At 40.3% G+C, this 24470-nt stretch overlaps 1 protein-coding gene across 2 annotated transcripts in view; it reads right to left on the bottom strand.

The window, feature by feature from the left end:
• Positions 1 to 24470, bottom strand: part of LOC137384715 (mucin-2-like) — a 94182-nt gene that overhangs the window by 53115 nt on the left and 16597 nt on the right. For both annotated transcript variants that reach the window (XM_068059029.1, XM_068059030.1), the window contains exons 3-15: positions 24142 to 24370; positions 23069 to 23186; positions 18818 to 18896; positions 18084 to 18190; positions 16331 to 16506; positions 11549 to 11610; positions 11339 to 11464; positions 10507 to 10627; positions 10260 to 10398; positions 3588 to 3680; positions 3419 to 3491; positions 3200 to 3337; positions 2130 to 2285 (exon numbers count right to left, since the gene is read on the bottom strand). In XM_068059029.1, coding sequence (XP_067915130.1) covers positions 2130 to 2285; positions 3200 to 3337; positions 3419 to 3491; positions 3588 to 3680; positions 10260 to 10398; positions 10507 to 10627; positions 11339 to 11464; positions 11549 to 11610; positions 16331 to 16506; positions 18084 to 18190; positions 18818 to 18896; positions 23069 to 23186; positions 24142 to 24370 — 1617 coding nt within the window. The remainder of the gene's footprint in view (positions 1 to 2129; positions 2286 to 3199; positions 3338 to 3418; positions 3492 to 3587; positions 3681 to 10259; positions 10399 to 10506; positions 10628 to 11338; positions 11465 to 11548; positions 11611 to 16330; positions 16507 to 18083; positions 18191 to 18817; positions 18897 to 23068; positions 23187 to 24141; positions 24371 to 24470) is intronic.

Below are 24470 nucleotides of genomic sequence, written 5' to 3'. Positions count from 1 at the left end.
AGGGTAGAGGTCAGTAAATAATAAGATCAGGGCACACAGACCTAATTCATTCCCCACATTAAAGTCTTACATTCTATCCTCATTTATCTTATAAATTCCTATGCTCATATTTATTATGCAAACTACCAATGTAAGCTTGTCATGCTATAATCACAGGCCCTTTTCCTCATGATTTTTTCCTCAAATTTTGGCATCCAGATAGATACAGTTACTAAAGAGAAACTAGTGCAGCCAGTTTGAAGACCAATATGCAATGTTGCAGAATGATGGGACAAGACAGCTTCTCTCACTCTGCTGAAATCCTAATCCCAGTGACATTGTGATGAGGAGGTACTGGGTGAAGGGAAAATTTGTTTCTCTATGGAGGAACACCCTGTGGCTGTTCTGTGCACTTCCAAGCAATTGAGTCATAGAGTGATACAGCACTGAAACAGGCCCTTCAGCCCACTGAGTCTGTGCCAACCATCAACCACCCATTTATACTAATCCTACATTAATCCCATATTCCCTACCACATCCCCACATTTTTCCTCCTACCTATACTAGGGGCAATTTACAATGGCCAATTTACCTATCAACCTGCAAGTCTTTAGCTGTGGGAGGAAACCAGAGCACTCAGTGGAAACCCACACAGTCACAGGGAGAACTTGCAAACTCGGCACAGGCAGCACCCAGAACTGAGCCCGGGTCACTGGAGCTATGACACTGCAATGCTAACCACTGCGCCACTATGGTATTTGTAGTACTCTCACCTAACCTTTCATATATCCATGGAAACCAGTTAACAGAGGAAAATATATCGTGGCGGATGTCGGGAAAAAAACTACAAGCACATTATTTTAAAGACACCGTCAATCAACCTATTTATATGATTGTTTTGTAAAATAATTTGTCACATTGAATCAGTTGACACTTAGTTTACAAATTTTATTTGACTAATTTGCAGACATTGGAAATAATTCTGCAAGAGTATTTGCAGATTTTGTGACAAAGTGGTTTAAGAAAACTTCAGGCCATGTCTTGAAATTCCTGACATGGAATAATTCATGAATGATAACGTCACCTTCAAAAAACATGGTGTTTGACCAGTCAATTTCTATGTGACATTATTTGTCAAAAATGATGCACCAAAATACTGTGAACCAGACATATACACAATGTTGATTGTCTTTTGAGTTAACTTATGACAGAAAAATAACTTGCCTGAAAAAAATGTGTAAATGGTGATTGAAGCAAAGTAAAGAGAATATTAAAGACTGGCGTATTCATTTAAAGGAAATCATTGGGTTGGCTTGTCACTACTTAGGAACATAGGAGCAGGAGTGGGCCATTCAGCCTGTCAAGCCTGCTCCACCATTCAATGAGATCATGGCTGATCTTCTACCTCAATGCCACTTTCCCATTCTATCTCCATTTCCCTTGATGTTATTAGTATTCAGAAATCTATTGATTTCTGTCTTGAACATGCTCAATGATTGACTTTCACAGCCCTCTTGGGTAGAGAATTCATCTCAGTGAGGAAATTCCTCCTCATCTCAGTCTTAAATGGCCTATCCCTTATTTTAAGACTGTGTCCCCAGGTTCTGGATTCATCAGCCAGGGGAAACATCCTATCCCCAACTACCCTGTCAGGCCCTGTAAGACTTTTGTAAGTTTCAATGAGATCACCTCTCATTCTTCAAAACTCTAGAGAATACAAGCTCAGTTTCCTCTATTTCTCCTCATAAGACAATCCCGCCACCGCAGGGATTAGTCTGGTGAATCTCTGTTGCACACCTTCTATACAAGTATAGCCTTCCTTAGTTAAGGAGACCAAAATTGTACACAGTACTAAGGTGCGGTCTCACCAAGGCTCTATACAATTGCAGCAAGACATCTTTACTCCTGTACTCAAGTCCCCTTGCGATGAAGGCCAACACATCATTTGCCTTCCTAATTGCTTGCTGCACCTACATGGTAGCTTTTAGTGACTTGGTCAGATCTCTAGTGGAACAATTTGTGACAGTAGAATTTTTTTCCTTTAAAGAGGATGAGAAATACGCTAAGTCCGCTGAGAAGATTTTTTTTACAACACAGCAGATTAAAACAGTTTCTGTTCTAATTAAGAGGGGATGTCCTTTTTATATTACCATTTTCCGAACTAACACATGGAACAAGAATCGTCGTTTCAGGGCAATTATTTTCAGCTACCCAGGAATTGGCAAAAGTAAGAGGTGCGTCTTCCACAATGTTATGTGCAGATAGGAAGTCGTCATTTGCATTGTCATTGAAGGTGCCACATAGTCCTGTGAAACAGAAAATATACACCATCACAAGAAAGTATAAATCTGTTTTTTTCCATGCTAATGTGATTGTATCATTAATTCATACCACACTCCATTTGTACTGCAAGTGTCAGTTGTGACTCAGTTGCTAGCACTCTCACTTCTGAGAGCTTGTGGGTTCAAGTCTGACTCCAGGGACTTAAACGCATAAATGACATTTCAGGACAGTGCTGAAAGAGTTCTGCACTGTTGGAGGTGACACGTTTAGGATGAGATGTTAAACCAAGGCTCCATCTGCCATCTCAGGTGGATGTAAAAGATCCCATGGCACTATTTTGAACAAGAGCTGTCCTGAACAATATTTATGCCTCAACCAGCATTACTTTAAAATAAAAAATTATCAGGTCATGATCATGTTGCTGTTTGTGGGACAGTGCTATGCGTAAATTGGCTGCCATATTTCTTACATTACAACAGTGACGATACCTAAAAATAAGTAAAGTGCTTTGGGACATCCTGAGGTCATGAAAGGTGGTATACAAAATGCAAGTCCTTTTACATAAAATGCATACACCACAATAAATTATATTTTACATCCATACAGCCACACTAGAAGCCAAAAACACTGGATATTAATGGCACTGCACTTTAGGAATGGTCAATTGGTGTGTTTTATGCATTGCACATGTCAATCCAAATTTGTATTATGAAAAAACTGGCAGGCACCTGACAGCATTAAGAACAAAACGAGAGAGAGAGAGAATAATGTGACAGAATTACTTCCACTGTAAATGTTCATGCTACATAAATCTACAAATGCAAGGGAAATATGAATAGCATAAATCTGGAGATTAGCCCAATGTTCTCAAGGGATTAGTTTAATGCATTGGATAAGTAGTTAATTAAGTGCATTTTTCAGGCATTAAACACATCACCTTTTGTGCTTCCCTGGGCATCCTCAGGCAATGAGATGTAGAGCTGCATGATGGGGGATGTTTGTACTTGCATTTTCATCCCTGAATTCGTTGCTACTTGAAGGAACATTGAAGACTGTCGAAATATTGTTATATCACCTGTAAAAAGAAAAATAATTCAGGTTAACTTCATTGTTATTTATTACAATTTAGTAAATAGAATGAGATAATTTATGTTACCTCCTCCTAGGGGAAGACCAACTTTATTCCCTTCAGAATAAACATTACCATCATTAGTGAATGCATACCAAGTCTACACAAGAGATAAAAAAAAAACTTTGCATTATTTCTGACTGAAAAATGCCACTGAAAGAAAAGGGCATGAATAAACAGCATTACAAATTCTCACCTGATTGTTGGTGAACACCACACGCTGTAAACACGTCTGTTTAAATGCAATTTGACAAGGCCGCAACTCAATCTTTATAGTCCATGTTTTTGTCTGTGGATAAAAAGTTGCAAAATACGAGAGTCTGAATTCTGTCAAATAAACATGTAAGAATTAGCACTTAATTGAAATTCAAATCTGAACTAACCTGAATTCCAGTAGCTCAGTCAAATTGATATAAACCTATACCTTAATAATCTTCCCTAAATCTCATCCCTCAGATTTATAAGATGTGGTGCAGAACTACAATCATTAGCATAGGGACAATTGTACATTTTAGATTTAGTCAAAATATTAATTAAATAGAATTTACAACCAGGAAATAGTCCATTGGACCTAACTGGTCTATGCCAGTGTTTGTGTTCCATTTGAGCCTACTCCCATCCTACATTATCACACCCATCAGTATAGCTCTTACTTCTTTCTCCCTCATGTACTTAACTAGCTTCCTCTTAAATGTATCTATGCTATTCACCTCAACTAATCCATGTGGCAACACGTTCTCTGGGTAAAGAAGTTTCTCCTGAATTTCTTACTAGATTTATTAGTGATTGTCATATATTTATAACCTACTTTTGGATTCTCCTTGGTTTTTTTCTCCCAAAGAGGTTTTCCCTGTTGGATTTAGTTGGATTTTGTATTAGTGGCATTGTAGGACGTTCTAGAGAAAGTCTTAGATTCCACTAAGGGGTAACTAACAACTCTATTATTTACAATAATTATACACACTCTGCAAGCCACCTAAGCTAGCATCCTTCATGCTGACACAACTTCTTCTGCTCAAGCCTATATCATGTGACTGTTACATCATCGCTCATACAGTGGGAGGTGTCTCTCACTGTCTTTGGTACCAACCCTTTGCATCCTTATCCTACATCTCCCCCACCCCCAAGTCTTTATCTAACATTTTTCCAAACATATATACATTTATGACTTCTCTACTTCTCTCTCTCCCCCCCCCAAATCTCTGACTTTACTGATTCAGTCTCATCGGAGGTTTGACAACTCTTCCCTGATCTGTTGTAATCTGTCTGGGACGATCAGTAGTCTTCATTGGAAGTCTGGGTTGCTGACTTGGTTTTTCGTTTCTATGGGTTGTAGTATTTCGTTTGGTTTGGGTTTGTTCATCTTCATCTGGATCTTGCAGATGGATTACTGGCTGTTGCTTTTGCAGAATAGGAATTATATTCCTCTGATTCCTTCCTATGTTCCCTTCATTCGTTCGTATAACATAAGATTGCTGATAGTCCTCATGTTTAAATATTCCTTTACCTTCTCACTCCAGGTCACGTATCCAAACTTTTTCACTATTGTTTGATTTGGGTAAGCTTTTCGCGTGAAATCTCCGATTGTAATTCCAAGTTTGTTTCCTTCTGCAGGGGTTTTCTGTTTCTCAAACATTCTCATAGTCTTAAGTCTTCAATCCAGGCATTAATTGTTGAGACAATACTGGAAGCTGTGTTTTTAACTTCCTTTCCATTAGTAATTCTGCTGGCGATAATCCGCACAGCAGTGGCGTTGAACGATAAACTAGGAGTGAGATAGGAAGATCTTTATTTTTGTTGAGTAAAGATTTGATGATTCTCACACATTGTTCTGCCTCGCCATTGGACTGTGGATACTTTGGTGAGCTCATAAGATGTTGAAAGCCTAGCTCCACGGCAAACACGGTAAAACGTTCGTTTGCGAGCTGTGGTCCGTTGTCTGATAATATTTCATCCGGAATCCCACGTGTCGCGAAGAAATCCAAACGGATTTTGATAACTACCTCGGTGGTCGTAGAATGTAATCATTGGACTTCTATCCACCTGGAAAAGTAGTCGATAATGATATATGACTTCCCACCAAACATAAATAAATCCATGCCTAGCCTTTGCCAAGCTCTAGTTGGAAATTGGGTAGTCAACAATGGTTCGCACTGTTCTGGCCCCTGTATCACACATGTTTGACAATTGTTGATCATGGCCTCAATATCCTAAGATATCCCAGGCCACCATAATGAAGTTTGTGTGCTCGCTCTGCACTTCTTTATATCCAATAGCCATCAGTTATGGTAAAGTATTTCCAATACTCATGGAACGTCTTCATTGTTCTCCCTCCTGGACTTTCTTGTGGCCACCCTTGTGTACAATATTATCTAATGTGAATGCACTCTTCATCATTCTTCAGAGCTTGTCATATTTCTCACAACTTCTGTGTGCTAGATGGCCAATTTTGTGCTATGTGTTGCGAGTATTACTCTATGTCCCATACGAAAGTCACATCTTCCTGTGATGGATGATCTACGGTTGCCCTCGACAGCGCATTGGTTGACAACTGGAAGGAATTGTTTACCTTTGTTTTCTTGACTTCGGCTACCTTTTTAATCAAATGCAGTTGTAAGCATGCATTCCTGCTCAGTAAAGAAAATTCTTGATTGTGTAAGATGGATAAGGTCTCTCCAGTTGTCTTCCTTTATGCTGAAGAGTTGCTTGGAATTTGCCTTTTACTCACAGTTGTGTCCCGCTTGGACCATGCAACTGTATACCTGCAACTGATAAATAACGTCTCTACACCCAAGGCTCTTGGTCAGACAATGCCGTGATGCTAGCTGCTGTGTCAGCTTAATATCCATGAGATGACCATTCACATAGATGTCTGCTGTCCAGAAATCTTGGTCTGGATTATTAATTTCTCCCAATAACTCTCCTGGTTCTTTCTCTTGTTGTTATTGCTGTACTTGGTTTGCTTGAAGGTCTTCTGCTTTGTACCTTAAGCAAAGACATTTTGCTGTGGCACATCTTCCTGTAGTGTCCAGTTTTTCCGTACTTAAAACACTGAACTTTACTTGCTGGGCAATGTTCTCGTCTATGGGTCTTCTTGGCTCCACAACGTTAGCAAGCTTTTCCTATGTCATGTGCCTTCTCATCTGTATATTTTTTTCTGTTCCTCAAAGTGTTTCCCTGGCTTTGGCTTAACCAGTTTGACAGGTATTGGACTCCTTCTCATCCACAACTTGTCTTCTGCTTGTAGGATGTCCCTATTCTGTTTGCAAACTTCAGCCTGTCTTACCATTTGAATGGCTTTTTCCAGTGTAAGGTCTTCCTTGGATTGCAATAGGTCTGACAAGGATTCATCCGCTATGCTGATGACGATCCTGCCTCAGATTAATTTTGCCGTTAATTCGCCATATTTGCAACCTTATGCCAATCTATATAGATCATTTTTAATATAGGCATCTACAGTATTGCCAATCAGCTGTGCCCACTTATTAAGTTTGGCTGTTTCCAAGATTTTATTGGTATGGAGATTAAAATATGTATCAAAGGCTCGGCGTACGTCTTCGAATTTATCGGTAGCCTCATTGATCCCTTGTTGGGCAAATACATTGTCCGCAGTGGCCCCTACTGAATATAAAAATGTGTTCACTTGTTCCATTTCAGATTTTTGTATGGAGTTGCAAAGCGATTCTAAATCTTAGGAACCTTGTTCTCCATGATAGCCAATTTTGAATCTGATTGGGTCCCTCTTGATTTTGGAAGTTCTCAGGCATTCCCAATTTTGGATCCATTTTGCTTCCTTAGTAGACCTTTTAAGAGTGTTTCCCTTTCTTTAAGAAATTCACTTTGTTTTTTTCAGGCTTTTTTGCCTTAATGGAGCTGTCCCAGATGTTTGAGAGTTTTTTTAGGGTTTTCTGCTTTGAGAAAGTCACTTTTTTTTCAGGCTCGCTTGCCTTAATGGAGGTGTCCCTACAGTTTTTGGGGGTTTCTGTGCTTTTCAGGAGTTTCCATGGTTTTCGGGGGTTTCCCACTCTTTGCCCTCGTGTTCAGCCCCAGTGAAGGATTGGGTTTTCCCCCAATTTTTTCCCAAGCATGATGCCTTAAGAAAATTACTGCAAACTTTTCAAAGGCTTTTAAAGCATTCCTGGACCACTGGTATTGTAACTCACCTGATCACTGGATTCTACTTGCAGGCCACCATGCTTCTGTGTTGCAGCCTGTATTTCTGTGCTCTGACTCACCACAGCTGCGGAGCTCCTCACAGACTCTTCCACAAGTAAGTAGTTTTCTTCCTGTGCTGGTCCAGTATTTATCTTTAAATTTCTCTGTTCACCTGGTGTTTCTTCCAAAGGCAAGGAGATCTTTAAATTCTGTTGGTTGCTTTCACCCCTGCTATCATATGGGATTTAGTTGCATTTGTAATACTAGCATTGTAGGGCATTCTAGAGGAAGTCTTAGACTCTGGTAAAGGTTAAGTGACAACTCTTTATTATTTACAGTTACTATACACACTCTCTGCAAGCCACCTAAGCTAGCATCCTTCATGCTGCTATACCTTGGATAGCAAAAGCTTCTATAAGTATATAAAAGGGAAGAGAGTAGCTAAAGTGAATGTTGGTCCCTTGGAGAATGAGACTGGGGAGTTAATTGTGAGGAACACAGAAATGGCCGAGACATTAAATCAGTATTTTGCCTTAGTTTTCACGGTGGAGGACATTAGTAACATCCCAATAGTAACAGGTAATGCAGAGGTTATAGAAAGGGAGGAACTTAGAACAATCATCATCACTAGGGAAAAAGTACTGAGCAACCTATTGGGATTGAAGGCAGACAAGTCCCCAGGGCCAGATGGCCTACATCCTAGGTAGTGGCAGCGGAGATAGTGGATCCATTGGTTATAATATTCCAAAATTCCCTGGATGTGGGAAAGGTTCCAGTGGATTGGAAAAATGCTAATATAATGCCCTTATTCAAAAAGGTAGGGAGGCAGAAAGTAGGAAACTATAGACCAGTTAGTTTAACATCTGTCATTGGGAAATTGTTAGAATCTATTATTAAGAAAGTAATAACAGGACATTTAGAAAGTCAAAATGCAATCCATCAGAATCAGCATGGTTTTATGAAGGGTAAATCATGTTTGACTAATTTGCTAGTGTTCTTCGAAGATGTAACAAGTAATGTGGATAATGGGGATCCTGTAGATATAGTATATCTGGACTTCCAGAAAGCATTTGATAAGGTGCCACACAAAAGATTAATACACAACGTAAGATCATATGGGGTTAGGGGCAATTTATTAGCTTGGATAGAGAATTGGATAACCAACAGAAACCTGAAAGTTGGGATAAATGGGTCCTTTTCTGGTTGGCAAGATGTAACTAGTGGGATGCCACAGGGTTCGGTCCTCGGGCCCCAACTATTTACAATTTATATTAATGACTTGGATGCAGGGATAGAAGGTACTATAGCCAAATTTGCAGATGACACTAAAATAGGTGGGATAGTAAGTTGCAATAAAGAAATAAGAAATTTACAAATGGATATGGATAGGCTAGGAAAATGGGCCAAAATTTGTCAGATGGAGTTAACGTGGATAAGTGTGAGGTTATCCATTTTGGTTGGAAGAATAGAAAGGCAAACTATTATCTAAATGTAGAGAAACTTCAGAGTGCTTCAGTGCAGAGGGATCTGGGTATCCTCGTGCATGAATCGCAGAAAACTAGTATGCAGATGCAGCAGGTAATAAAGAAGGCAAATGGAATTTTGGCATTTATTGCTAAAGGAGTAGAGTATAAAAGTAGGGGTGGTGCTGCAACTGTACAAGGCATTAGTGACACAGCACCTGGAGTATTACGTACAGTTTTGGTGCCCTTACTTGAGGAGGGATGTAGTTGCATTGGAGGCAATTCAGAGGAGGTTCACTAGATTGATTCCAGAGATGAGGGGCTTGTCTTATGAAGAGAGATTGAACAGTTTAGGCCTTTACTCTCTAGAGTTGAGAAGAATGAGAGGAGATCTAATTGAGGTATATCAGATGAATAAGGGGATTGACAAAGTAGACGTAGAGAGTATGTTTCCTCTGTGGGGCAATCTAGAACAAGAGGTCATAGCTTTAGGATAAGGGGTAGCAGATTTAAAACAGAGATGAGGAGAAATTACTTCTCTCAAAGAGTCATGAGTCTGTGGAATTCATTACCCCAGAGTGCGGTGGATGCCGGGACATTGAGTAAATTTAAGGAGAGATAGACAGATTTTAATTAGTAATGGGTTGAAGGGTTATGGAGAACAGGCAGGAAAGTGGAGTTGAGGCTGAGATGAGATCAGCCATGATCATATTGAATGGTAGAGCAGGCTCGAAGGGCTGAATTGCCTACTCCTGCTCCTAGTTCTTATGTTCTTCTTCGTCAGCCTATCTCATGCAACTGTCCATTGCACGTACAGTGGGAGGGGTCTCTCTCACTGTCTTTGGTATTAACCCTTTATATCCTTATACTACATTCTGCAACTTATTTATGTCTGAAAATATGTGCACACTTTTGGCTTCATTTTCTGTTTCTGGGTCCCTGGCACTTGCTGGGAATTTTGCAGATTAATCATAAAATTGTGTACCCCTAACTTGTGATTTTTCTAACCATTAAAATGAATGGACAGGAGGTGTGCAAGTTTGTGATATATGCTGCCAAAATGCACTAAACGAGCAGAAGTTCCAATTTTATCTCCTTTTTGTTGTTTAAAGGATGTGCCAAGCTGTACCCAACATGATCCAAATTGGACAAAATACAATATTTGCAAATAAATCCAATTTTGGCCATTTCACACTCTCAATTTATTTTCATTCTCTTCCCAGTATTAAATTTAATAAAACCATACGTACAACAACAGCATAGTAAGAGCAATCTCCTTTCAATGTGTAATATTTGTTATCGAATGTTGTAAAATGTGTTCCTTCTTCAATTTTACATCTTCCAGGGCAGCTGATATCCGAGCATTCCCACATTCCACTCTGACAAACACTAGCAAGAAAATGCAATCATTAGGCAGGCAACTAAATAATGTAATATTTATGTCAAAGGTTTGACAACTGTGTTGTTCAAAGGTGTGATCTGAATTAATATAATTACCATGAATGACAGGATGTGTGTCTTATTTGTCCAGGTGTATAAATCATTCCACTGTATTCACAAGGACATGCTGTTTTGCTGATGCACCTGCCTGTGCCTCTAATGTCATCAAGGACAGTGTCTGAAGCACAATAACATAAATGACTCAATTCATCTCCCCATAATAAAGGCAAAGAAAAAGGCTTTCATTTAAGATGACAACTTGTTGTGGCACTATTGTCCTAGTGTTGTTACAGCAAAGGCCAAAATTGAATGAGTACACAATTTATCAAGTTTACAAACAGATCTCTTCATAGTGCCAAGATATACAGATTCCAACAAGTTGGTTTACAATAATGCTCCTGTTAAATTTAAATTGCATAAAATAAAAACCTGGATTCAGGGCCCTGACTCTGGCCCCGGCCCCAATCCTGGCGTTGGACATTTCATTGAGCTAGTTTAGTTTGTAATCACAGATTATATCCTCCTCTTCCGAGCTTTTCCTATCTAACCTATCAATTTCCACAGGTTTCCTTGGTTACAGCTTCAACTGTGTCCAACAGGCAAGTCAAATTGACACCAGGTTGTAAGCGGTGGGGGCTATATTTTGAAGTATGTTTTTATTTAATCAAATACGGTTCATATTTTGCACAAAAACAATAACAGCAACAGCTTAATCTGTTTTTGGGGGTGATGTCCTTCTACCAAACTTCAACACCCACCGGAATGGACAATTTGGTCACAGATAAATCAAAAGACAGCACCTCAAATAAAGCAACACAACCTCAGCACCGCACCTGACTCTTGAGAGTACCACCAAACGAATGACTGAATGTCTCTCTTATATAATTACCTTCTGGACATTCGCAGGCATTCACGCACTGATCACATTGTTGTTGTGTTTCTGGGTCAGAGCAGGATGGGACACACATAGCACCACATTCCTTGTAGAACTGATTTTCAGGGCAATCAGGACTTACTGAAATATAGGTTACACAGTCATGTAAATCTCAGGTTCATTCAAGAGTAGAGCTACGGATTTCAATAAATTTACTTTTCTTACCACAACTAACTTTTGATCTCCATTCCTTCCAATTCATTCCAAAGAACATCTCTGTGTTATCGCTGCAAACAGTAAAAACTTTCAATAAACTGAGTCACACAGCAAAAGTGAAGTATTTGTTTTAAGAATTAATTACATTTCTATCACTTGTACTTGATGCCTGCCTGCAGACTTTAATACAGTTGACCACACCGTCCTCCTCCAACACGTCTCCACTGTCGTCCAGTTGGGTGGATCTACTCTCACCTGGTTCCATTCTTATTTATCTATTCATAACCAGAGAATCACTTGCAATAGTTTCTCTTCCTCCTCCTGCATTGTTACCTCTGGTGTTCCCCAAGGATCTGTCCTTGGCCCCCTGCTATTTTTCATTTACATGCTGCCCCTCGGCAACATCATCTGAAAGCACAGCCTTAGTTTTCACATGTACGCTGACAACAATCAGTGCCAGTACTAAGGCTGCTTATTTCTAACTTTGTAAAATCACCCGACTTCACCCCTGTCTCAGCTCGTTTGCAGCTGAAATCCTCATTCATGTTTTCGTTACCTCTAGTCAACTCTATTCCAATAGGTTCCTGGCTGGTCTCCCACATTTTAACATTTATAAACATGAGGTCATCCAAAACTCTGCTGCCTGTGTCCTAACTCACACTAAGTCCTGTTCCCCTAACACCCTTGTGCTCGCTGACCTACATTAGCTCCTGGTCAAGCAGTGTCTTAATTTAAAAATTCTCATCCTTGCTTTCAAATCTCTTTATGGCCTCACCCCCTCCCTATTTCTGTCATCTCCTCCAGCCCCACAGCCCTCCGAGATATCTGTGCACCTCTAATTCTGGCCTCTAATGCATGCCTGATTTTAATCGCTCCGGGATAGGTGGCCACGCCTTCAGTTGCCTAGGCCCTGAGCTCTGGAATACCCTCCCTACACCTCTTTGCGCCTCTGCCTCACTTGATTCCTTTAAGACACCACTTAAAACCGACCTCTTTGACCAAGCTTTTGGTCATTTGACCTAACATCTCCTTATCTGGCTTGGTTTCATACTTTGTTTGATAATGCTCCTGTGAAGCACCTTGGGACATTTGATTATGTTAAAGGTGCTCCATAAATATAAGTTGTTGTTGTTGATAATATTAGGGGGTCGATTCAAGGGTTGTGAAGAAGAAAAACAGAATCTACACAGTTCTTTTAAAATAATGTCTTCATTGCGCAGCTACCAGGACTGATCCACACCACTTCCAGCTTTAACATTTCAAGTTACTTTCTGTGCACCTTGACTTGTCTGCATATTCCTAGAAATATCACACTAGGTATTCTATACAGTGGGACAGACATTTTTCCAAACGAGGGTCACTATGCTATTTGGAAGGCTCTTGTCTGTCATCCTCTGACAATTCCAATACAGGGCAGCCTCTACCTGTTTATCCAGATTATTAGAATACAGGGCTCTAACTATTTGAAGGTTATTGTAACTGGAGGAGATCATTGCCCATCATATATCAGCTGCTATAAGTACCCATCAACACAGTAATACATATAACTTTTAACCATATAGATGAATTGTAAAAATAGATGGAGAGACGAGGGAAGCCGGGAATGTTCTTCTTGTACCAGAGAAGGTTAGAGGGAGATTTATCTTGATAAGCAAGGGGGTGAAAGGTTATCGAAGGTAGGCGGAAATGTGGAGTAATCAGTTCAGACGTAAACTTATTGAATGTCGGAACAGGCTCAAAGGGCTGAGTGGCCTACTCCTGCTTCTAATTCATATGTTTGTATGTTCGTATTTAATAGAGATGTTCAAATTTATGAGAAGTTTAGAAAGAGTATATATTGTTGTGAAAGTGAGTCTGTTTTGTTAAAAATAATTATTTAAAAAGGAATTTATAATTAAGCTAAATAAATGTTGCATCAATTTTTTTAGTCAAGAGGACTGAGAAAGCAAGATTGGCAACAGTGTTGCTGTTGGTCACGTGGCTCAGGCTAGGCTTAGAGCAGAAGCCCTGACAACAGGGGCAGAAAAGTCACAAGCGCTCCTTTGATTGGACAAGCCCAGTAGCAACAGAGGACTTCTGGGTGGGCAGAAAAACTGACAAGTTTTCTGGTTGTCATTCGGTGTATGTTTTACCTTCTGGAGGAAGAGACCAAATTCTTGCTGAATGTTTTTTAAGTGCTGCTGAAGTGTCAAAAGGACAGAAGAAGGAGAGAATTCCAAGAAAGAACAGAAGACTACAACCCAGCTTGCTTTCTCACAATTCCCAAAAAGACTCTGAAGTCCATCTTGTGAATTCATCTTGTTTCCAATATTTCAAGAAGGCCTGCTAAATTACTTTTCAATGCCACCTGAAGACAGCTAATTCTGAAAGATTCTAAAGATTCTGTCTACTTGTGTTTGGAGGTTGGACTGTGTGCCAGTTTGGTGCAGCATGCCACATCTGCTAAGTTTCAGGGGTGGGTAAGTGATCTGCCCAGGTGTGTATTTTTTGTCTGTAATAGAGCTCTGATCTAAAAATTCTTTTTTACCTTTTTGATATATATATATATTTATTTATTTATGATCCTGCAGTTTTTTTTTCCGGGAAGTATGTGGTGTGCCTTTAAGGCTGTAAAAGGATCAGCTTTAAGAACAAGCAAGACTCAGGACTTACTAAGAAGATGCATTTTGGTTGCCGTTGGATACAACCATACGGAGAGGGAACTAACCAGCTTCAAAAAATGCATCCTGGTTACCCGGCAATAGCCATTCAGAGACCAAGGACCAGATATACAATGTTGCAATTAACTGTTTGAACTGGCTTTTTATTGTGAGACAGACTTTTCTAACAGCTACACAGACAGCTGTTCTGCCAGCATATACTGAAGGAAAAAGAGCTCTCCCTCAGTTTATTTAAACCCTATTTATTATATTCTCAGAATTCTGATGTCAAGTCAGATTAATTTCTTAAAAGAAAATAACCAGTTACTTTAACTACTGAACTGTAATTGCTGAAATCATCGCTGGAAGAAGAAGAGCATCACTTCAACTGCTGAACTAGACTACGGACTGTTCTACTGTTGAAGAACCTTTTTGTCCCCCCCCCCATCGGAAAGCTGTGAGGACTTCAAGCAACCTTGGATTGTTGCACATTGGAAGATTCCACGTCAGCAGGAATGTAAATCTGCAAGGACACTATTTTTTTCTATTTTAAATGTTGTTTATATCTTAGTAGTGTTTAAGAATTTAGTTTTTCTAATTAAACAATTGATTTGTTGATCTAAAGACATCTGGTTTGGTTAGCCTCATTTGGGGGCGAATAGATGGTCAATTTGGCTGTGGTTTTCTTTAATTTGGAAAGTTTAAAGTGATATGTTAGGCCATCTGTGCAGTGGTGGGACAGATTTGATAGTGCATTGCTCTCACCGCAATCAGAATTATATATTTTGATTGGTGGCTTTGACTTGAGCAGTCGATCATAACAATAAACATAAAATATGTGTGTGTGTCAGTGTGAAGGGATGAAGGTGAAGGGGACTTTTTAAAATTTAATGTTGGATTTAAAAAAAAAAAAGATCTTCATTACTAGTTAAGACTTATTTTATAATAAACTGTTAATTTTGTTGTTCAGTAACGAAACCTGGTTAGTATGTTCTATTCTGGGAGAAAATAGTGTATCCGGTTGACTGTGTCAGTAAGTGGGAAAATTTAAATAATCTGTTGCGACCCGTGGAGAAGTGGGACTGAATTAACAGTGCACTCCTCCCGCCTCACTCGTAACAATATGGAGAAACTGCTTCCACTGGCAGGTGGATTGGTAACCAGGACACCAATCTAAGGTAATTGGTAAAAGAACCAGAGGGGAGATGAGGAGAATTTTTTAATGCAGTGAGTTGTTATGATCTGGAATGCATTGTTTGAAAAGCTAGTCGAAGTGGATTCAGTTGTAATTTGGATATATATTTGAACAGGAACATTTACAAGGCTATGGAGAAAGAAGAGGGGAGTGGGACTAATTGGATAGTTCTTTCAAAAAGCAGGCATAGGCACAATGGACAGAATGGCCTCCTGTGCTGTAAAATTTTATGAATCTAATAGCCTAGAAATTACTGTGAATGATGGTATCACAAGAACATTTAACACACGTGTATCAAATTCTTCTCTTCACCACAATAAGAGTGCATTGTTTATATACCCACATTACTGACAGTAATTTTCAGTTTTCAATGATTTTCATTGAAGAAACCAATTAGAAATGCACTCTTTATATTATTGTTGAAATAATTTTCCTCTTTGAAAAATGACTGCCTAAAGTGTTCATTGAAAAGGTGCATTTCTGGGGTCATTGGGTAATTGCAGCAGAGAGTTCTCCCTATGCCTGGCCAACATTCAGTCCTCAACCAAAGCACAATGGCTATCATTCATCTCAGTGCTGTTTATGGAACCTTGCTGTATGCATGTTGACTACTGCAGTTGCCTAGCAACTGAGACTGACCAAAAATAGTTTATTGGCTGTGAAGCACCAAGGGACACCCAGATGATGTTGGAGGTGCTGTGTAAATACATGAGTTAGCACCTCCAGCAAAAAAGTGGTGGAAAGAAGATTCATTTCTTGTGCTGTCAAAAATCATAACAATAGTGGCAACGGAAACAACAACAATCATGCACATCATTAAAATCCATTAGCAGGGGTACGACTGGCACTGATCTGCCTGGTTGTCTTATTAACATAGCATTGTTGTCCTTGTTGACTGCCTTTCAACAATTGTTATTCTAATTGTTTATTCATACCACCAATGAATGAAGTATTTACCTTATTACAGGCAGATTTGTACATTGCCGTGATAGTTCTTCAAATGTGGAACATGCACACTCTTCCTTATTTCCACAAGCACAGACATCCTTTTGGCATAATTTCAAGTATTTATTCGCAAAGGTGGGGTTCTCAAGACATGTGGAAAAATATATCGATATGGGGGAGATGCAGCTCTGAAAGTAGCAAAGTACAAGAGAGAAACAGAAATCTGTGTCACATCCTTCATTCTGTGGCTCCAACACTTAGTAGTAATAAAACAGCTGCTGTCAGTCAATGCAACAATGAATGCAAGTTCTACTGATTTCACGAACACTCCTTTCACACAACTAACAGTAATTGTAAAACAAAGAATTTCACTATTATATTGTAAATACTCGTGTAGACAAGCCAATAGCCATATGAGTACTCTGATATTTGGGATGTTGATTGACCCTCCAATGACTCAATGCCCAACTCAACAGTTGGTGCATTGGATTTAAAAAAAAATAATTTCAAGCATAGCTGATCTCCTGCAACAAATTAAAAAAAGTGACGGACTCAGTTGTCGGGTGACGTATGTTTTTGTGAATTTTTCTTGTGAAGGTGTAATGTGTTCAGTTGTGGTACTGAGTTTTGAAGTTTGTTTTACCTGATTGAAATTGGTCAGGTGTCTGGCTGCTACATGAAGAGTTGAATGAAATTAAGAACAGGGGACCACTCAGATATACATCTGGCTGACATCTGCTTGGTGCAATTCTAAGCACAAAGGTGGGCAATTGCCTCAGAGATGCTCCTGCTCTGTCACCAGAAACCCCATTTAAGCACATACGAAGGGTTTCTGCCTAACCTCTGGCAAAGTTACAACAGAATAGAGAGAGCAGTTCTGGGGACGTTCCCAGCCGAGTATTGGGTGGGGTGTGCAGTTGGAATTGGCGAATGGGGTGGAGGGTTGAGCTAAGAAGTTATGAATGTGTTGTGTTTGGGGAAAGGCTTCAGGAATGAATGAGAACTATTAGAGTTTTGCTCGTTGGGGAATACTTGGAGAGGGTACCTTGGGGCCTGAGAACATTCATGGAGAGAATGAAGAGCCATTTGTTGGAGGGGGGGGGGGGGGGGTGGTGGGGTCTGGTTCTGAGAGAACCAAGATTACTGGATCACTTGATCTTCCAGTGGCCAATAAATGTGCTGCTCTGCCTGTGGCGGCACACTTTGGTGCCGTGCTTATAGCGTTGACACATGTTATAATGCTGCTACTCCATGCAAGTATGCTGTGCCCAAAATATCATGTTCAATCTCTTTACACATGGAATGTTAGCCCCCTACACATTTAGACAACTATTTTCTAAAAATTGATGATGAGAAAAAATGGTTGAGATTGATCGAGGGCAGGAGCCGCACAGGAATCCTGAGTGAACTGCATGCGGCTTCAAAGCCGTAGGTTGCCGCCCCCTGCTCCATGTAAATGGTTGACTCTTAATGTTCTCAGGCTACTGACAAATGAACAGTAAATACTACCTTTGCAGTGTAACCCACAAATAAAAATAAAATTAAATTCTTAGGATGTATGTGCTGTTCGTGCCTCACATTAGGCCATACAATAAAAGTGATGAAAGCATTCGATGTGAGGGGTAAATATGTTGCAGACTGTCAACTCTTAGATTCATATTCATAACTGGAAATGGAATCAGAAAGGAAAGATGACACATGTCTATCATGTCTGTGAAGAAATTGCTTTACAATGTTTAAAGTAATCTGATTGTAAATAACTTACAACAGCTGCTGTGCATGTTGAACCTGTAGGTTGATCACTAACACATACATGGCCCAGAACATCCAGCTGATTTGCAATCATAATGTTATATATAGCATCATTGGAATCTGCACAAACCAAGATGGGAAATATACCATGAGATGACAGGACCTGCAAATCTGTGAAATGCTAACAGCAATGTTATATTTCTTAAGAAACATTAAATAATCATCTATATCTATCTATAATATAATTAAAATATTGTATCTGCACACATTTACTATCTGTACAACAGGACTTCCCATTATCACTTCATCACACCGTTGTGTCAACTTTTTCCCATTATGAATTCTATATCCACTTTCATTATGCCCTTTGCCATGTCAACTTGTCAGGCTGTAATTACACAATGTACCCACTAGAAAGCCAATGCAGTGTTTCAACATACAGACTTGGGGATTTCTGAAAATGTTCATGGGTCATCTTGCTTTCTTTTTGGTTGCGTTCTCTAGGCAAGTTTTAGCTTTGCATATCTTTTTCTTCCACACTGGAATCTATTTAATATTCATTAATCGATTATATTTCTCACCTACCGACTGATATATCACCCAAATACTACATTCTATATTACATCATGTACATCTTTGTTCTTAAAAGCAGCTCATCCTCCCCCTAGCTGTAAATATCACAAGAGATCTGCAAGTATAATATTCAAATTCAGTTTGACTGATTTACATCTTGGTGGTTTTAATTACCAGAATTGATTCCAGTTCCTTCTTGAAAACTCCCACAAAGGCCACAAGTTTGATTTTTGTATTTAGTATCAAGAGTTATCTGTGAACAAAAGACAAGAAATTGCAGATACCTAATGAAAATATATACATGTTTTGGTAGCAGAAATCCTTTCAGAAATATTTCTATGACCTACAGTTTATAATTACCAAAGCAATGTATCTTGTGGGCCAATTGTCTGGGTTTGAAATGAATGAATTAAGTGGTGGTAGGGTTAGGAACAAGTTGAAGTGCGAACTGGGCCCCAATGAATTGCAAGACTTACTGGCAACCAAAGACTCCACATTGAACTTAAACGACTGTAACTGCCAGATATTGCCTCAAACTATTCCCCTTTATTCCTTTTTCTGTCTTATCTGCGTGTGTTTATCGCATATACATGCTAGGGTGGTCGCGTTGCATATTCGTAGTCGTTAACTGGATTCGAGTTTAAGATTAATAAACTTCTACCTTTCTTGTTAAATCTAAGGAAACCTGTTTGATTTCTTTGCCTTACATTTGGAGCAGTGAACAAGGATTCACTAAGGGGGAGCTAAAAAACAGTGTTTTAAAATTAAACCCTGCAACAATTAACCCAGGCAGAGGCTGAGAAGGAACCCCTAGACCCCTTCTCTCCTGGTCGTAACACAGAGCAAGTTTTGAGTGAGAAAAGTTAGCCCAGGCTAGAAGTGCATTTCATCACAAATATTAACATTGTTGATGCCATTGTTCCCCTCAACTCAGCACTTGTGCTCACTTCAAAAACAGGGCATAAATGTTATGAGAATTTACTAAGAAATACGTGCACACAGTCAAGAGAGAACTTAAGTTCCTTTCTCCAAGAGGACCTGATTTGCTCAACAGCACCCTCACTGCCACATTTGATGCCCTAGTCATAAAGTCATTGAGTTATACAGCACAGAAACAGGCCCTTCGGCCCACTGTAAGTACCCAATAAAAGCATTACTCTCTCTCACCCTGCCCATTCCCTCTGGTACACCCCTCATCTCCACTCCCTTAAGTCCAAGAGGCGCAGCATTGAAAGGTTATAGTGTTCAATTGGTTTAGCCATTCACGAACAGATCTGGTGGACCATATATAGCATATCAGGTCCTGCTCTCATTTGCTAAAATTGCTCATTATTCTAGGATCAACCTGGAATGCAAATATAACCCCTGGCTTTTTTTTATCTACTACAGAGCATCTTGTTAAATCCCACTCCCCATCTCCTCCATCAGCACTTCCAACAACAAGTGTGAGGAGCTCATGGACTTCTTTGACATTAAGATCGAGACCATCTGATAAGCTGCTTCTGCCACTTCCCTCCTTTCACTAGCCCACTGGGCCAAACCTCCTCTAGTGCTCCCCCTGCCCTAACCCTGAACTTACATCTTTCTCTAGTTTCTCTTCTATCTCCCCTCATGCTCTCTCTGAGCTCATCTTGTCCAAGAGACCCACCTCCTACTCCCTCTATCCTATTTCCACTAAACTGCTGACTACTCAACTTGTCTTCCTGGCTTCCATGTTAGCTGATACTGTTCACGGTTCTCTCTCTTCATGTGTTGTCTCTCCTTCCTTTAAATCTGCCATCATCACCCCTCTCCTCAAAAAACTAACTCTTGACTCTATCATTCTTATAATCTACCATCCCACCTCCAACCTTCCTTTCCTCTCCGTTGAACATGCTGTCGCTTCCCAAATCCGTGCTCATCTTTCACGGAACTCCGTGTTTGAATCCCTCCAATCAGGTTTCCACCCCTGCCATAGTACTGAAATGGGTCTTATCAAAGTCACAAATTACTTTCTATGTGACTATGACGAAGGTAAACTTTGTCCCCTCGTCCTTCTTGACCTGCCTGCAGCCTTTGACATGGTTGACAATAGCAACCTTCTTCAAAACTGCTCCATTGTTGTCCAGCTGGGTGGGACTGCTCTCACCTGGTTCCATTCTTATCTATCTAGTTATAATTAGAGCATTACTTCCAATGTTTTCACTTGCTGCTCCTGCAGTGCTACCTCTGGCTTCCTAAGGATCTATCCTTGGCTCTCTCCTATTTCTCATCTACATGCTGCCCCTCAGTGACATCATCTGAAAACACTGGGCGCGGTTGGCGGGGCGGGGGTGACCCCGCCTTGGCCATTTGTCAGACCCCATCCAAATTCAACAGCAGGTAGGCAATTAACTGCCCGCTGACGGGGATCCCACCCCAAGAGTTTCCAGCCAATCAGAGGATTGGCGGCTCAGCAGTCTCAGCAGCACCACCGGGAGCAGTGACCACTGCAGGTTCTGCAGGAGGCCTGAAATAGCAGCCATGGCAGAGGCCCCAGAATATAGGTGAGTGGGGTCAGGCTCACCAGGGCCACTCAGGCAGGCCCTAGCAAGTGGGGAGGGGATCGTTAATGAGGACGGGGGGTGTCTTTCAGCTTTGGTGGGAAAAGGCCCATAAGTGGCCTCTAGGCGGGAAGGCCATCCTCCCTTCTGGTAAAATTCCATGGCTTTGTGAAGGCAACAGGCACTCCACCCCTCCGCCATCCCTCGCCATGATATGCCCCACCCACCTCCCCGCCTCCCAGCCTGTCCCTAGAGGGCTGATAAAATTAGCCCACAGTGTCAATTTCCCCAGCTTTACCTCATCACCACCTCCTTCGACTCCTCCACTGTTGCTAAATTATTAGACAGCTTGTCTGACATCCAGTACTGGATTAGCAGAAATCTCCTCCAATTAAATATTGGGAAGACTGTAGCGATCCTGTAACTACTGACCCAATCCCACTCTCTCTCAGACTATAGCAGACTGTTCGCAACCTTGGTGTCATATTTGACCCTGAGATTAGCTTCCAACCACGTATCCGTGTCATCATTAAGTTTGTCTATTTCCACTGCAGTGACTTGGCCCCTGTTTCAGGTCATCTGTTGCTGAAACTCTCATTCATGCCTTTGTCACCTTCAATAACTTGTTGTTACCTCTTGACTTGACTATTCTAATGCACTCCTGGATGACTTCCCACATCCTACATTTTGCAAACTCTGCTGACCATGTTATTATTTGCACTACATCCCATGCACCAATACCCCTGTGCTCAATGACCTACATTGGTTCCCAGTCAAGTAATGCCTTGGTTTTAAAATTCTCATCCTTGTTTTCAAATCCTTCCATGACCTCGTCCTTCCTTATCTCTGTATTCTCTTCCAGCCCAATGACCCACTGAGATATCTACACTCATCTAATTCTAGCCTCTTGAGCATGCTCGATTTTAATTGCTCCACTATTGGTGGCCGTACCATCAGCTGCCTAGGCCCAGAGCTCTGGAGTTCCCTCCATAAATCTCTCCAACTCTTTTTCTCTCTTTCTTCCTTTAAGAAAATCCTTAAAACCTACCTCTATTTCCAAGTTTTTGGTCATCTGCCCTAATATCGCCTTATGTGGCTGGGTGTCTAATTTTGCTTTACAACGCTCCTGTAATATGCCTTGGGACAATTTACTGTGTTAAAGTTACTATATAATATAAATTGTTGTTGTAAAAGTGTACAATACAACATTCCCACCATTAATAATTACTGACTTTTAACTTGGCTCGGTTGATCACCCTCTTGCCTGTGAGTCAGAAGGCTGTGATTTTATCTTCACTTCACAACTTGAACACACAGATTGCCTTTCCAATGCAATACGGAGTGTGTGCTCTCGGAGATCTCAGTCTTCCACCAATTTTGGCTTCTTGCGCTTCCCCAATTTTAATCACTCCACCATTGGCAGTCATGCCTTCAGCTGCCTTGGGTCCTAAACTCAAACATTCCCTCCTTAAACATCTCTCCCTCTTTATCTCTCCCTTTCCTCTTAAGGCATTCTTTACAACCTACCTCTTTGACCAAGCTTTTGGCCATATGTCCCAATACCTCCTTATGTTTGTTTGATAATGCTCCTGGGAAGCATCTTGGGACGTTTTCAGACATTACAAGTGCCAATAAATGCCAGTTGTTGTTGGTTGTTGCTGCTGTATTGTCAGACGTGTTGTTCTTTGGGTGAGAAGTTCAGCTTAGGCCCTCCATCCTCAATTAACCTGCTGACCTTGGTTGTTTATATTCAAATATGAAGAATGGGCATTTGATTGAGATAATAGAGGGCAACACCCGTGGAACAGGGCATAATACAGTGCTTCAGGTGTACAAAGGTAGAAATATATCAAACCTTTATTTCAAGTGTCTAGATAAGCCACAATAAAAATGCCTATCTTACCGACAATGAATCGCGATGATTCCAGATCACAGATATCGCATGCTTCCTGTTTGAAATGCGTGTGTAAATGCCATATTTCTGGATAACAATGATTTTATCATCATACGGCAGTTTTATTCTACAAAAGAATGGAATCAATAAATTATTAGGAGCTAAAAGACAGCCTGATCTAGTAAAAAAGCTTCTCTGCTTTAAGCAGGGATATACATACACGTGGTAATTTGTTTTAAGTGTTTGCTTCATAGGAACATAGGAGCAGGAGTAACCATTCAGCCCATCGAGCCTGCTCTGCCATTCAATACGATCATGGCTGATCATCCACTTCAATGCCTTTTTCCCACATTATCCCCATATCCCTTTATGTCATTGGTATTCAGAAATCTGTCAATCTCTACTTTAAACATACTCAATGACTGAGCTTCCACAGCCCTCTGGGGTACAGAATTCCAAAGATTCACAACCTTCTGAGTAAAGAAATTTCTCCTCATCTCTGACCTAATTGGCTTCCTCCTTATTTTGAAGTTGTGTCCCCTAGTTATAGACTCCCCAACCAGGGGAAACATCTTACCTGCATCGACCCTGTCTATTCCTTTAAAGTATTTTGTAGGCTTCAGTAGATCACCTCTCATTCTTCAAAACTCTAGAGAATACAGGCCCAGTTTCCCCAATCTCTCTTCATAGGACAGTCCCAGGAACCAGTCTGCTGAACCTTTGTTGCAATCCCTCTATGGCAATAATATCCTTCCTAAGGTAAGGGGACCAAAACTGCACACACTACTCCAGATGTGGTCTAACCAAGGTTCTATATAATTGAAGCAAGACTTTGCTACTCATGTACTCAAATTCTCTTGTGATAAAGGCTAACATACCATTAGTCTATGGGTTTAGCTTTATGCAATAAAGACACACCTGATATTTGAGTAGTTTTGTATTGCTGGCATCTATTTCAATGAAGAGATAGGAATTTCCCAGGCTTTGATATTCAAACTTCATAGAAATATATTGAAGAATAGAAAATATGGAACTAAAGTTTTGTAACGAAATTCACAATGGATCGTATGAGTATAACTTACATCACATCTTTAACTGTAACTGTTTCATTTTTCATAATAATGGAGACACCTTCAATCTGTATGTGAACGTATTCCAGATTGCCATTTGATCCTCTACGGATCTGTACGTTAAAATCCTCTGAGGGTCCCTTACATTGACGGCTCAGTATGAAGTTACACTTGGATGTGAAGTAGAAAAAATCATCCTGGAAAGTCCTGAATGCTCCTCTCCCCCATGTGTAGCAGCTCCCTAAAAGCAAAGGAGAAATAATTAGCTCTGATATTGTAACAATTTCTACTTTAATGAGGCTTAGTAAGATACACAAATATTTTAATCAAAAGAAGAATGA

The sequence above is a fragment of the Heterodontus francisci genome, chromosome 27 (genome assembly GCF_036365525.1).
Source record: "Heterodontus francisci isolate sHetFra1 chromosome 27, sHetFra1.hap1, whole genome shotgun sequence".
Lineage (NCBI taxonomy): Eukaryota > Metazoa > Chordata > Chondrichthyes > Heterodontiformes > Heterodontidae > Heterodontus > Heterodontus francisci.
Note: the sequence above shows the minus strand (reverse complement) of the source record. Positions and strands in the feature narration are given on the sequence as shown.